The sequence below is a fragment of the Macaca nemestrina genome, chromosome 5, assembly GCF_043159975.1.
Source record: "Macaca nemestrina isolate mMacNem1 chromosome 5, mMacNem.hap1, whole genome shotgun sequence".
Taxonomy (NCBI): Eukaryota; Metazoa; Chordata; class Mammalia; order Primates; family Cercopithecidae; genus Macaca; species Macaca nemestrina.
In genome coordinates this window covers 74,092,680-74,104,775 of record NC_092129.1, presented here as the reverse complement: position 1 = coordinate 74,104,775, position 12,096 = coordinate 74,092,680, and the positions used below count along the sequence as shown (strand labels likewise).

The 12,096-nt window shown below is 35.7% G+C and overlaps 1 protein-coding gene across 10 annotated transcripts in view; it reads right to left on the bottom strand.

Moving 5' to 3' along the window:
* The window catches only part of LOC105478719 (SR-related CTD associated factor 8), a 209,610-nt gene that overhangs the window by 101,108 nt on the left and 96,406 nt on the right, over positions 1-12,096 (bottom strand). For 5 of the 10 annotated variants that reach the window (XR_985405.2, XR_985407.2, XR_011623479.1 and 2 more), the window contains exon 21: positions 10,329-11,799. Coding sequence is in view for 7 of the 10 variants with exons in the window: in XM_011736296.2 (XP_011734598.1) it covers positions 10,343-11,799 (1,457 nt within the window). In the remaining 3 variants the exon portion in view is untranslated. Of the gene's footprint in view, positions 1-5,837; positions 11,800-12,096 lie in introns of those variants that run through there. The other 5 variants (XM_011736299.3, XM_011736300.3, XM_011736298.3 and 2 more) reach the window with 1 other exon arrangement.

The window sequence follows — 12,096 nt, the reverse complement described above, 5'->3', positions numbered from 1 at the left end:
GGTTCCTACTGGGGCCAAGATCCCTAGTGTTTTCCTAAACCGTCTATTACGAATGACTAGATTCCGGTATTAGAATATACGTATCTAGAATCCCTACATTTCATAACTGCACAGATTTTGCTATCAGTGCTAGTTAAATAAGTTCATTTCTCTCCCCAAATAGATACCTCTTTTAAGGTCTCAAATTTTGACAGACTTTGGGATAAAATGGCTCTAAACATGCTTTGCAAATTCTCTGTATCATATGGAGAAGTATAACAACCTTTAAAAACTGTCTAAATATGGTGTTTCATACAAGGGACTGAGTCAGACACAATTTAAGGAAATGGTTAATTTATTTCAGTGATAACTTCTTTATCATGAATATTTTCATGGGAAAAAGGTATCTAACTCTTTTTTCCATTTCAAAAGAATCGGCCTCTTTCAAGTCCCACGGAAAAAATCTACTCTTAAAACTTTCCTACTTAATTGAGTAAGAAAATCAGCTACACTTCTTCGGGAGGCTGAGGCCGGAGAATGGCGTGAACCCGGGAGGCGGAGCTTGCAGTGAGCTGAGATCCGGCCACTGCACTCCAGCCTGGGCTACAGAGCGAAACTCCGTCTCAAAAAAAAAAAAAAAAAGAAAATCAGCTACACTTCTTAACCAGTAAATTATTACTATCTCAACATATTTAGACAATTAACAAAAGGAAGGAAAACTTTCTAATCATTTTTCCTGAAATTACATCACAGTCATCTCTCTGTGATAGACCCACCACCTGAGATGACAGGAAGCAGGTCAATAGCCTAGTGAATTAGACAGCTGTGTTGAAAGGTTGGTACTAAGGACCAGAAACACAAATAGAGCTCAAAAAGTTGAGGCTTTGGAGATAGAACTATACAACTCCATTTTTCCCCAAACTTTGGGTTGTATACTCAAATTTGCATACCTAATTCCTTAACTGGTTGCAATTAATCTACAACACTTAGATGTCCCAGTCTCCAATAGCCATTATTGACAAAGCCAACAGTGAATACCTACATAGTACCATGTGCCAAGCAGTGTTTTAATTGCTTTGGTGCTCTTCAAAAACAAAGCAAAACAAAACAAAAAACAGAATCCTCCATTCAGATTTCTATATAAGTTATAGGGGGCCGGATGCGGTGGCTCACACCTATAATCCCAGCACTTTGAGGGGCTGAGGTGGGCGGATCACAAAGTCAGGAGGTCGAGACCAGCCTGGCCATACGGTGAAACTTCGTCTCTACTAAAAATACAAAAATTAGCAGGGCATGGTGGCGCGTGCCTGTAGTCCCCGCTACTTAGGAGGCTGAGGCAGAATTGCTTGAACCCAGGAGGCGGAGGCTGCAGTGAACCGAGATCGCACCACTGCACTCCAGCCTGGGTGACGGAGCGAGACCATCTCAAAAAAAAAACAAAACAAAAAAAAAAAAAAAAAAAACACCTTATGGGGTCCTTGTTAAAAGGCACCTACTTAGTAAGGACCTATATACTTACATAAGTTGGATTTCAGTCAGACCCAAAGCTGTTTTTTACTTAATCAAATGAATTTTGCTAGATAAACTGTGAGAAAATGTAAAAAAGTATTAACCTTCTAATATATAAAATATTGAACAAATTGGTTAATTTATTTGGTAAATAAAACAACCATTTCTAATATGACACTGAAATGGCAAAATGATAGCCACATCACACTAGGGAGAAAATTTTAATAAGCAGACAAAACAAACTGCTAACATTGCCCATTCTTTCAAAGCACTGACATACAGAAGTGAAAAGATACAACTTACTGCACATTTTCAGGGTAGCTATGTTTACTGAAGTCTAAAAACTCCACCTTTAAAAGTCAGTATTATTTCTGGATGGAAGAAAAATCCACAGTAACTAGTTTTTTTATGTAATACTAATATTATTGGGTTTTCTTTGCAAATTCCTTTAGTTCAAGTATTACTAAAGAAACATAGACGTATGGACATTACAAATTCAGCTAAAAAATTAGGTAGTGCTGACTATCCTGTTTAATGGTAATATATGTATTAGGTATTTAAATTTCGTAACACAAAATAATTTTAAAATGGAATTTCTAGAAAGATGCATTTCATCACTCTACAGTGTGCCTGCCTCTTCCACTGTGTTGTGTGTTTAAGATGTTTGTCAATTTACCCAATTTTGTCACAGGCTGTTATCAACTGAATTGTGTCCTCTCACCCCCAAAATATCTGTTAAAATCTTAACTACCATGTCTGAAAATGTAACCTTATTTGGAAATAAGGTCATGGTAGATGTAATTAAGATGAGACCACATTGGAATAGGGTAGGCTCCTAAACGAATATAACTGATGTCCTCATAAGCAAAGGAACACTCGAACACAGACATGCACAGAGGTAAGATGAAGCAAAAACATACGAGGAAAGGCAGCTGCAGGGTGATGGAGGCAGATACTGGAGTGATGCATCTACAAGCCAAGAACACCAAGGATTGCTGAGAAATGCCCCAAGTCTGGAAGAAGGAAGGAAGGATTCTCCTCTAGAGCCTTCATAGAGCATCACCCTGCTGGCACCTTTATTTTGGACTTCTGGCCTCTGGAATTGTGAGAGAATAAATGTTGTGTTAAGTTACCCAGTTTTTTCTATGTTGTTGGAAGAGGCCCAGGAAACTAATTACACACACCATCTCTTAAAATCTACCATTCTAAAAAAGCATCTTTTACGGTAAAGCACTGAAGTCAGCAAAACCTGGGTTCAAATACCTATGCAAATCAAAAGCTGTGTAACCAACCATAGGCATCTTTTGAATTCGCCTCTTTACTTGTAAAGAAAAGATAACAAAGCCTACCAAATAGGGTATTTCTGAAATATATTTTATAGAATGCTTGCCACATTACAGGTTCAAGTCTCTCCACCCTCAAAACCCTCTCTCCTTGTAGAGAGTGCATTAAACCTATGGTAACAGACTATTTCGCTAGCCAAAATGTATGAAAACAGAGGGCTGTAATTAAAATATTCAATAAATTTTACTGAAACCCTTGCTAACGTATAAACTTAGTTCAGTAATAAAGACTCGTTATTAAAAAATGCTTGTTCATGTGTAAGAACATTTATTTCATGTAATAAGCAAGATAATTACTTTTACGAAGATTAGTGGAAATATAACTCATAAACTTGATAAACACATTCTCCAATGTGGGGATTAGGTAAGAATATGGCCACAATGGTCAAGAGTCATCTGTCCAAGGACTCTTGAAAAAAGTTATCAAAGGCCAGCATCATGACATGCTGTGGATTAAACCTTGTATGAAGATAAAGTTTAGTGACTTGAATAGAAGACTTGAAAAAAAAATAAAACAAAATCAGGTTATATATTCTAATAAGGTAAAAGAACTGTAAATTATCCACTGCCACCAAAGACAAAGACTAGTTTCTAAACTCTTCATATGAATGTAAGTGGTGAATAAACACTAACACTAAATGCTTACTATGTGTAAAAATGACACATTTTGTTTAATTCAAGCCATGGAATATTCCTAAAATAGGAGTTTTATGCACAAGAAAATGGTACTAAGTTTCAGTTATACATACAGTGTATAAATGTTAAATTTTGGAAAGAAGCTGCCAAAACCAAATCCTAAAATACAGATTTGTAAGCAATCACTGGCTCTGCTTTACCAAGCATTTTAAAAGATATGAGTGTTAAATTTTATTTAATTTGCAGGAAAAAAGTGTATTCAAAAAGAAATCTTAACATAAATGCCTGCCTCCAAAATAGCCAGTTATTAAGAAATTTAAAAATATTATGCCATGGTATAACTTTAAGGGGAAAAAAAAACAAAACTATCATGAAAATAAGGACCAGGTGCCTATAGGGGCTCATGCCTATAATCCCAGCATGTTGGGAGGCGGAGGCAGAGGCAGAGGCAGAAGGGATCACTTGAGCCTGGGAAGAGTTCAAGGCTGCAGAAGAGTTCAAGGCTGCAGTGAGCGATGATTGCACCACTGCACTCCAGCCTGGATGACAGAGCGAGATCCCATCTCAAGAAAGAAAACAAAAAAGAAACAGAAAAAGAAAAATGAAAAAGAAAGAAGGGAGATCTAAGAAATCAAACTTAAGTAATTAGCTATAGGAAAAGGAGATAGCCCCATCTATGTTTGTAACAATGAAAACAATTTGGTGGTTAATTGTGGTTGTAAACATACAGCTGGTTGGGTTATGTTTTTCTGCATATACACTGCCTAATATCTGGTGAGCCTCTATCACGTCAGGCACTTTATCAGATGGTACACACTAATTTTTGAATCTGGTACACAGTGTTTAAATCTTCACTACAATACTTAAAAACTGTGAGTCTGCAAAGTAACTTAAATCTGTGACTTGGATTTCTTTTCAGAAAAACAGTGAAGTAATAACTACCTTACAGGATTGTCATAAGGATCATATTGTGCAGGTAATACAATTATTTCAGTTCCTGTCACATAGCATGTGTGCATTTAGTATTAGCTAATATTATCTTTAATAATGAATTAGCTAATAAGAAATCATGTTTAGAGGCTCAGTAACTTGTCCAAAGCCAGACATCTAGCTGTTGTTAAAGGCAGTTTTAAAAACCCAAGGGCAATAAAATTTGTGCTATTTTAAAAAGTGTTCCAATAATGTTAAGTCTTTCCATTCCTCTTAGTTTTCTTCCTCAGCTGGTCATTTACAGAACAGAAAGCTTATTTCATAGACTTGAGGTAATTAAATGCTAGAAATGATGTCAGAAATAATCACTGAGTGAAGGGGCAGCAAATGACTTTCAATGCAAACAACAAATCCAATTGATAGTCCTTGCCTGGAATGATGGGGTCAAAAAGGAGCCTGGAGTGCTCTATGAGAAGGATTTGGAGGCTAATTCTGAGAAAGGCAGAAAAATAAAACAAAACAATGATAGCTGCCCACAGGGGTGGGGATGGAAGTGGCGGGAGAGGGTAGGGAACAAACAACACAGGACGACCAGGTGCTGTATTTCCACCACTGCTGTTCAAATACAATATACTTGAACTATCTATTGAGCTCCATGCAAAAACACTCTCAATAACTGAAGCGTCTAACGTCTTCCATACAATATGAAATTAGCCCATTAGCACAATTCCATCCCTTGATATACAATATATATTTTACAAATTAATTAGAATATTTGTTCTGTATTGTGAATGAACTTGACAAGAAGAAGCCCGAGTCATTCTAAGTGTATATATGGGAGCAAAAGAGCCTGATGAAAAAGGAGGAACTTAAGTGGAGGGGATGAAAAATGCCTAAGCAAAGCTCATGCCCAAATAAATCACTGATTTGCGTTAGTTTTGACATGCACATCTAAGTAGTCTTACTAATAACATTACTTCTAGACCCTGAACACTTAAAATATTGTTCCAAAGAGATTCTTTCTATAATCAAAACATTTAATTACATGTATCAAGTAAATTTTCCTTGAGGTATTCCATTAAAAAGTTTCACTTGCATAACAAAAAATACTTCCCTACAAAACCATCTCATATGCTTCCTTCCATCCCTTTCTTGCTATAACTCATCTTTAGATTAATGCTTAAATTTAAGCTGTGATAACTGACTTCTCTACTTTTGATTCATCCTCCAACACCAACTGCCAGTTAACTGTATGCTTTGTTGAAACACTAAATATACTTTCATGTAACTAAAATATCTGGATTTTAAAAAATGTTAAGAATCTCAAGTGCACAGTATAATAAAGACGTATATATTTTAATATATCTAAAATGGTGGCATGTGGGGATTTAAAAAACCATATATACATAGGAAGGTGCGTGTATGCATTTATTTTATATATATATATATATATTTATCACCCTCAGGAGATCCTGAATTAGTAAGTCTGTGGTGATCATCCTCTACTCCCCATCCCCCCACCAAAATATTTTCAGAGAGCTCCACAGGTGATTCTGTTATATATTTCCTGCCTGAGGACCACAGAGAGAGGACATCTCAAATTGCTTTCAATATTTATGTGCCCGTATTTAAAGTACGCCTTTCCACCAAAAGAAAACAATCTGGGTTCTTAATTTTAAAATGTTCTAGTTTTAGAAAGTTTCGCTGGATATCAAGACATCTCTCTTTTTTAAACCTTCCATTAAAAATTATACTAATATTTTTCTTCAGATGTAACAAATTTTCAGTGTCTACAATTTGTCAGTTTAAAAGATATCATATATAAAACGACAGCATGAACAATATTAAAGATTTATAATTCTGTGCCACACCATAGTATGACCACTTCAAATAATTTAGACCTTTATTTTGCCTAACTTAAAAATGAATATAAAGATACTTGCCTTTCTATATATTATGTAAGTAAGATATTTTTAAAGAGAAATATGTTAAAAGTTTTCTTTGTAAGTTAAAAGCCAAGTATTTTATTAATATAGCACCCAATAAAGTAATGATGATGAAGGCACATAAGGTATAACGAAGTTTTAATATTAGAATCTTCTTGTTCATTACAGGTTGTGCCCATCTAACAAATATATATTATGTTGGATATATATTTATGTTAGATAGCTTATATATATATATATATAAGCTTATGTTAGATAGCTTATATATATATATATAAAGAACAGAAAGCTTATATATATATATAAAAGATATAATAGTGAGGAAAAACAAAATATTCTCTAAATCACTTGGGGTGAGGTGTGTGTGTGTGTGTGTGTGTGTGTGTGTGTGTGTGTGTGTGTATCGAAGTTTAGACTGGGCTGGGTGCGGTAGCTCACACCTGTAATCCCAGCACTTTGGGAGACCGAGGCGGGTGGATCACGAGGTCAGGAGACCGAGACCATCCTGACCAACATGGTGAACTCCGTCTCTACTAAAAATACAAAAAAAATTAGCCGGGGCATGGTGGCAGGTGCCTGTAGTCCCAGCTACTTGGAAGGCTGAGGCAGGAGAATGGCCAGAACCCGGGAGGCAGAGCTTACAGTAAGCGGACATCACAGCACTGCGCTCCAGCCTGGGTGACAGAGCGAGACTCCATCTCAAAAAAAAAAAAAAAAAAAAGTTTAGACTGGTAGAAAATTTATTCAAATTAACTGAGTAACAGTAATGTTCATATACTCTCACTAAACTGAAAGTCCATTTCAATAATACTGTATTTATTTGATACTAAGAAACTTCACATTTATCTCTGAATTAGGAATGTATCTATAATCACTAGCATGTCATATTAGAAATACTGTCTACTTCTGAATGGTGTTTCTTACAATCAATGGCACCTTATATCCCACGAAATACAGTGTTTATTTAAAAAGTACTTTTCCAAATTAAAAAGATGACTTCTCCTTTTTAAATTTACAAAACATCCCCTAACCCCCAAACAACCCTAAATGTGTGGCTCCTTAAACTATAATATTTCATGAGTGAAAAATGGCAAATAAATTTAATGAAGCAACTAAACTCTCAGGACAAAAGGAACTGCTCTGGTAAGAATGCAATAGCTTAAATAATGAATGCATTTTTATCAATTAAATACTATATGGAGTTACTTCCAGAGTTTTAAATAATTTCACACTTCTAGTATTTTCATCTTCCGATACTTTCAAATTATTTGTCTACCCTTTATTGAAGTAAAATTAAAATAAAGGAACATTCTACCTATAATATGATGCAAAGTAAGTTTCTATCAGTGTATGCATTTATGCTAAGAACACAAGTTAATGTTTAATGAAATGTTTAAATACAGACAAAAATGTAAAAATCAGGGGTTCTGTTTGCTAATACTGCAGAAAGGCATATCACTAACATGTCACAAATTAAAACACTACGTGATTTGGTGTCTAGTTATCACTGCTTGCAACACTTCAAACCAATGTATTAAAGTGGTTAGGTTACTCCTTGCACATTTCTAATTGCTAGTATTCTAGTGACAGAATTGTGACCAAAAGCATAAAAAATGTGATAGGTCCTATGCCAAACGTATCAAAGTAAGATAATTAACTTTTCTCCCCATCATTTAAAAAATGGCAAATGCAATTATGAGTTTTGAAAATTCTGAATGAAGATAATCTCCTTTCACTTAAATTCTATACAACAAAAAACAAGGACATAAGAACAAGCACATGATAACTTCTTTCAACTATTTTAAAAGAGTGTCATCACACATTTCCAAGATTGGTTTCTAGATACGGTAAGGATAACTGGTTAGGTAACTTTCACCACTAGAATCTTTAAACCAGTGCAATGCTTGCACATTTTTTTTTAAGTACACACATAAAGTCCCAACAGTGATAAAAAGCTTGGCATCAAAAATCACTAGAAAGTCTTATGCTTTTTATTGCTACTTAATCCAAGTGACTGTCACTTAATTTTAGTAATGGTAAACACAACTAAACTAGTTTGAGAGAAATCTCAGCCAATACAATTTCCTTAAGGGCAAAGCCAATATTTCCTGAACATTAAAACTTTGCATCCATGTAAAAGTTTTTCCTCATTACCCTAAGGAAAAAAAGAGCTGAAACCAACTCAAATTGTTGACTGAACTGAATTACCTTGGAAATAAATACCATTTAAATATTTTTACTCTTTACTTTTCTAAATAACTAAATACTGTACTATCTCTGTTCAGAACTTGTAAGTCGTCTTTTATTTTTGGCCAGGAACCTTAAAGTTTTTATAGCTCTCTAGGTCATCAGAGCTAGGCAAGACCAATCCAATTTTAAATGTCTGGTGTATTCTATCATTTCTTGGAGCTATCTTTGCTTAGAAATTTTGGATAAACAGAGCAAATGATGAATTGCTGGGAAGGCACTGGAAACAAAATGACTATTCATAGAACCAAATAAAAGCCTTCCATTAGAAACTAAAAAACACCAATGGTGTTATATCTGTGTATGTAAGTAAAACCTAAACGAGAACAAACAGCAAATAAAAATTAAAAGCAAAAACAAACAGGAAGCCAACCCCCAATTTTTTCCTACTCAGTTTACCTTGGAGGCTACAGTGTTATCCAGAGTCCTACAAAACATATAATGGGTATTTTGTTCCTGGTATACATACTAATGTCTTTAAGTCCACCAGCACCACTACACATTTTGTGTAATTAAGAAATTAACTCCAGGCACGTGACCAGTGAGTACTTTAGTGTCAGTACTACCTATGCAGAATAGCAAATATAGTGTGAAACAAAGCAATGCAAGCATTTATGTGAAATTTGGCTCCATGCTAAAACTGGCTTCCTGCTTATCTGTATTAAAAATAGAACTGCCAAACTACCAATGTATCTCTTTATAATATCTCTTATTTTACCTTCATCAAGACTAAGAGCTTTAACTATAACCCATGTTAATTACCCACATTCTCCAATTTTCTACCAGATTTTAAAGAATATTTTATTATCTAAACTTTTTCAACTTTCTATTTTCTCTGTATGTGCATGAAGACGGACATACAGAGAAACAGAAAAAAGCTACACGACTTCCACAATAAACATACACAGGTATCATACACATACTGAGGAGGCTGCATGATTTTTATATCAAAGTACATGCTTTTTCCACCACATAGTTCTTCATTGTTGTTACGATAGAAAGCTTTTGCAAAATATAAGCACATGCTAGTAATAATTCAAGGTTTTAAGAATTTATAGGTTAAAAAAATACAATTCCTAGAACACTGTTATCAAACAAATAAGTTTTATTGGCATCTAAAAACAAAATTCACCCAACATTGAAACGTACTTTAATATTTACGTTGTTGTTTTCTTGTGTCTTTTTTACTCACTGCAGTATGAGGAACAAATCACAAACACTTACTTTGGAGAAACAGAGACCATAGTGTAGATTTTACAAAATCACTTTTTAAAATCTCTGTATTGTGCTCCTCAAATACCTAGAGCCAGTCTTTGCATAAAATATCACAGCTTTATCTATAACCTTAAAATTCTGCAGCAGCCTAAAGATATGGATAAGATATACCACGACTTGCTATTCTGAAATATATCTATTACCATATCCAACCTAATGATAGTTATCTAAAAAATTCTTTCTTCCATAGGAAGTCTCTGACAAGCTGTTATTCATTTCCTTGACGTTAAAAGAATCTGGGGCCAACATTTATATTTTATCAGAAAAATAAAAAAAAAAGTTTACCTACCATGTTCATATTAAGAACAATGTCTATACAAGTCAGTTGTACAATTATTTTAAGAGAAAGGTGAACATGAACATCAGATTAACTTAATTCTGGCAGACAAAAGTGAACAACTATGGTCCAGTCAGCCATTATCTATTACAGAGAGATGACAACTTTACAAAAGGTATCTTTTACCTACTGAGTGATGATTATGTCCCCTCAGTTTCTGTGCTTTCTACCACTGGTTCACTTTCTATATCAGCAACTGTGTCACTCTTCTCCTTGTTTATTTCATTTGAAGATGTCAGTTTTTCATAAAGTTCAGGATCATTCTGTACTGGTATAGGTGGTGGCTGAGCATGTCTCTCTGTATTTTCACCATTAACCTGAGGCACATTATCACCTTTTCGTTGAGAAGTGGCCCCTTCAAAATAATCAAAAACCCGAGCATGAGGAGGGGGAACCCAAGTGTTTTGAATTCTGTCTCGTCCAAGACGATTTCCGTTCATTTCTCTGCAGAAATCAAAATCTCTGTCATCCCTGTCCCTTTGCCTCTCCCAGGGTCTTCTGCGGTCATCAAAATCTCTGTGAACTTCTTGTCCAAATCCTCGGTTCCAAGGACCACTTCTAGGATCAAATCGATAGTTTCCAGACCGAAATCTACCTCTTTCTTCATGTAAGCCTTTTGGACCACCATAGACCGGTAGAACCCGATGCTCTCTCTCATCAAAATCTCCTCTATGCCCCCAGGGCTTCTCAGGATTAAAGCCAAAGTGGTCTCTTCGACCAAGATGATCTATACCTGGCCTCACAAGATTCTCTCTTATATCTACAGGAGGTCTTCCAAAATGATCCCTACCATCTAGTGGAGGCCGTCCAGGACCTTCTCTTGGATCTATAGGCCGCCCAACCACATCTCTAACATCCACAGGGGGAGGTCTACTAATGCTTTCCCTGGTTTCTATAGGAGGAAACCGGTAATCTCTATCTCCTTCCTGTTGAATGTTATCATTCCCAAGTGGTATCCTTTTTTCTGGGTTAGCAACATTGTCTATGCTTTGTCTTCCAGGAGCTAAAAAAGGTCTTTCTGGCTGACTAAAAATATCTCCTGGAGGAAAAGGTCCACGGGGTGGTGGATGAAGAGCTGAATCAAGTACCGATGGGGGTGGGATTCCCCGCTGGGGTGGAATTCCAGGCTGTATTAAAGGGAATCTTGGCCCAGGTGCCTGTGGTATTAGTCCTGGACGAATGTCTAACATTGGCATTGTGGGCATCCTTTGATTAGGGATACTTAAAGGGGGTAAGTTTTGAGGTCCAGCTGGTGGCTGTGTTCCCAGAAGTCCAGAAGTATTTGGAACATTTGGTGGCTGTACTCCTACAAGTCCGGAATTGTTAGGTATATTTGGGGGTAGCACTCCCAAAAGTCCAGAACCACTTGACACACTGGGTGGCTGTATTCCCAATATTCCAGAGTTATTTAGAATATTTGGTGGTTGGGCTCCAATAATCCCAGAACTACTGGAAACATTAGATGGCCGGACCCCAAGAATTTCAGAATTACTTGATACATTTGGTCTTTGGACTCCCAGAATTCCAGAATTGCTTGTCACATTTGGTGGCTGTCCTCCTAAAATTGCAGCATTACTTGAAATATCATTTGGAATCACTAAAAAAAAAGAAAAGAGAAAACTCAAAATAACAGTCAAAAGTTTCCAATAATTTTAGCTTAATCAGCTACTTGTATCCCCCAGTAATCAAGGTACATTAGCTACTACATGAAATCTTTTTAAGTTAAACAAAAATGTCAGGTATTATACTGATTTTCCACCTTTAATAAAAACCTTTCTAAACCATAATTCTTTTTTTTTTTTTTTTTTTAAGAACACAAGTGGAGATTTAAAAGGCTTTAGGACAGGAAAGAAAAGAAAGGAAAGCACACTTGGAAGAGACTCAAACAGGCATC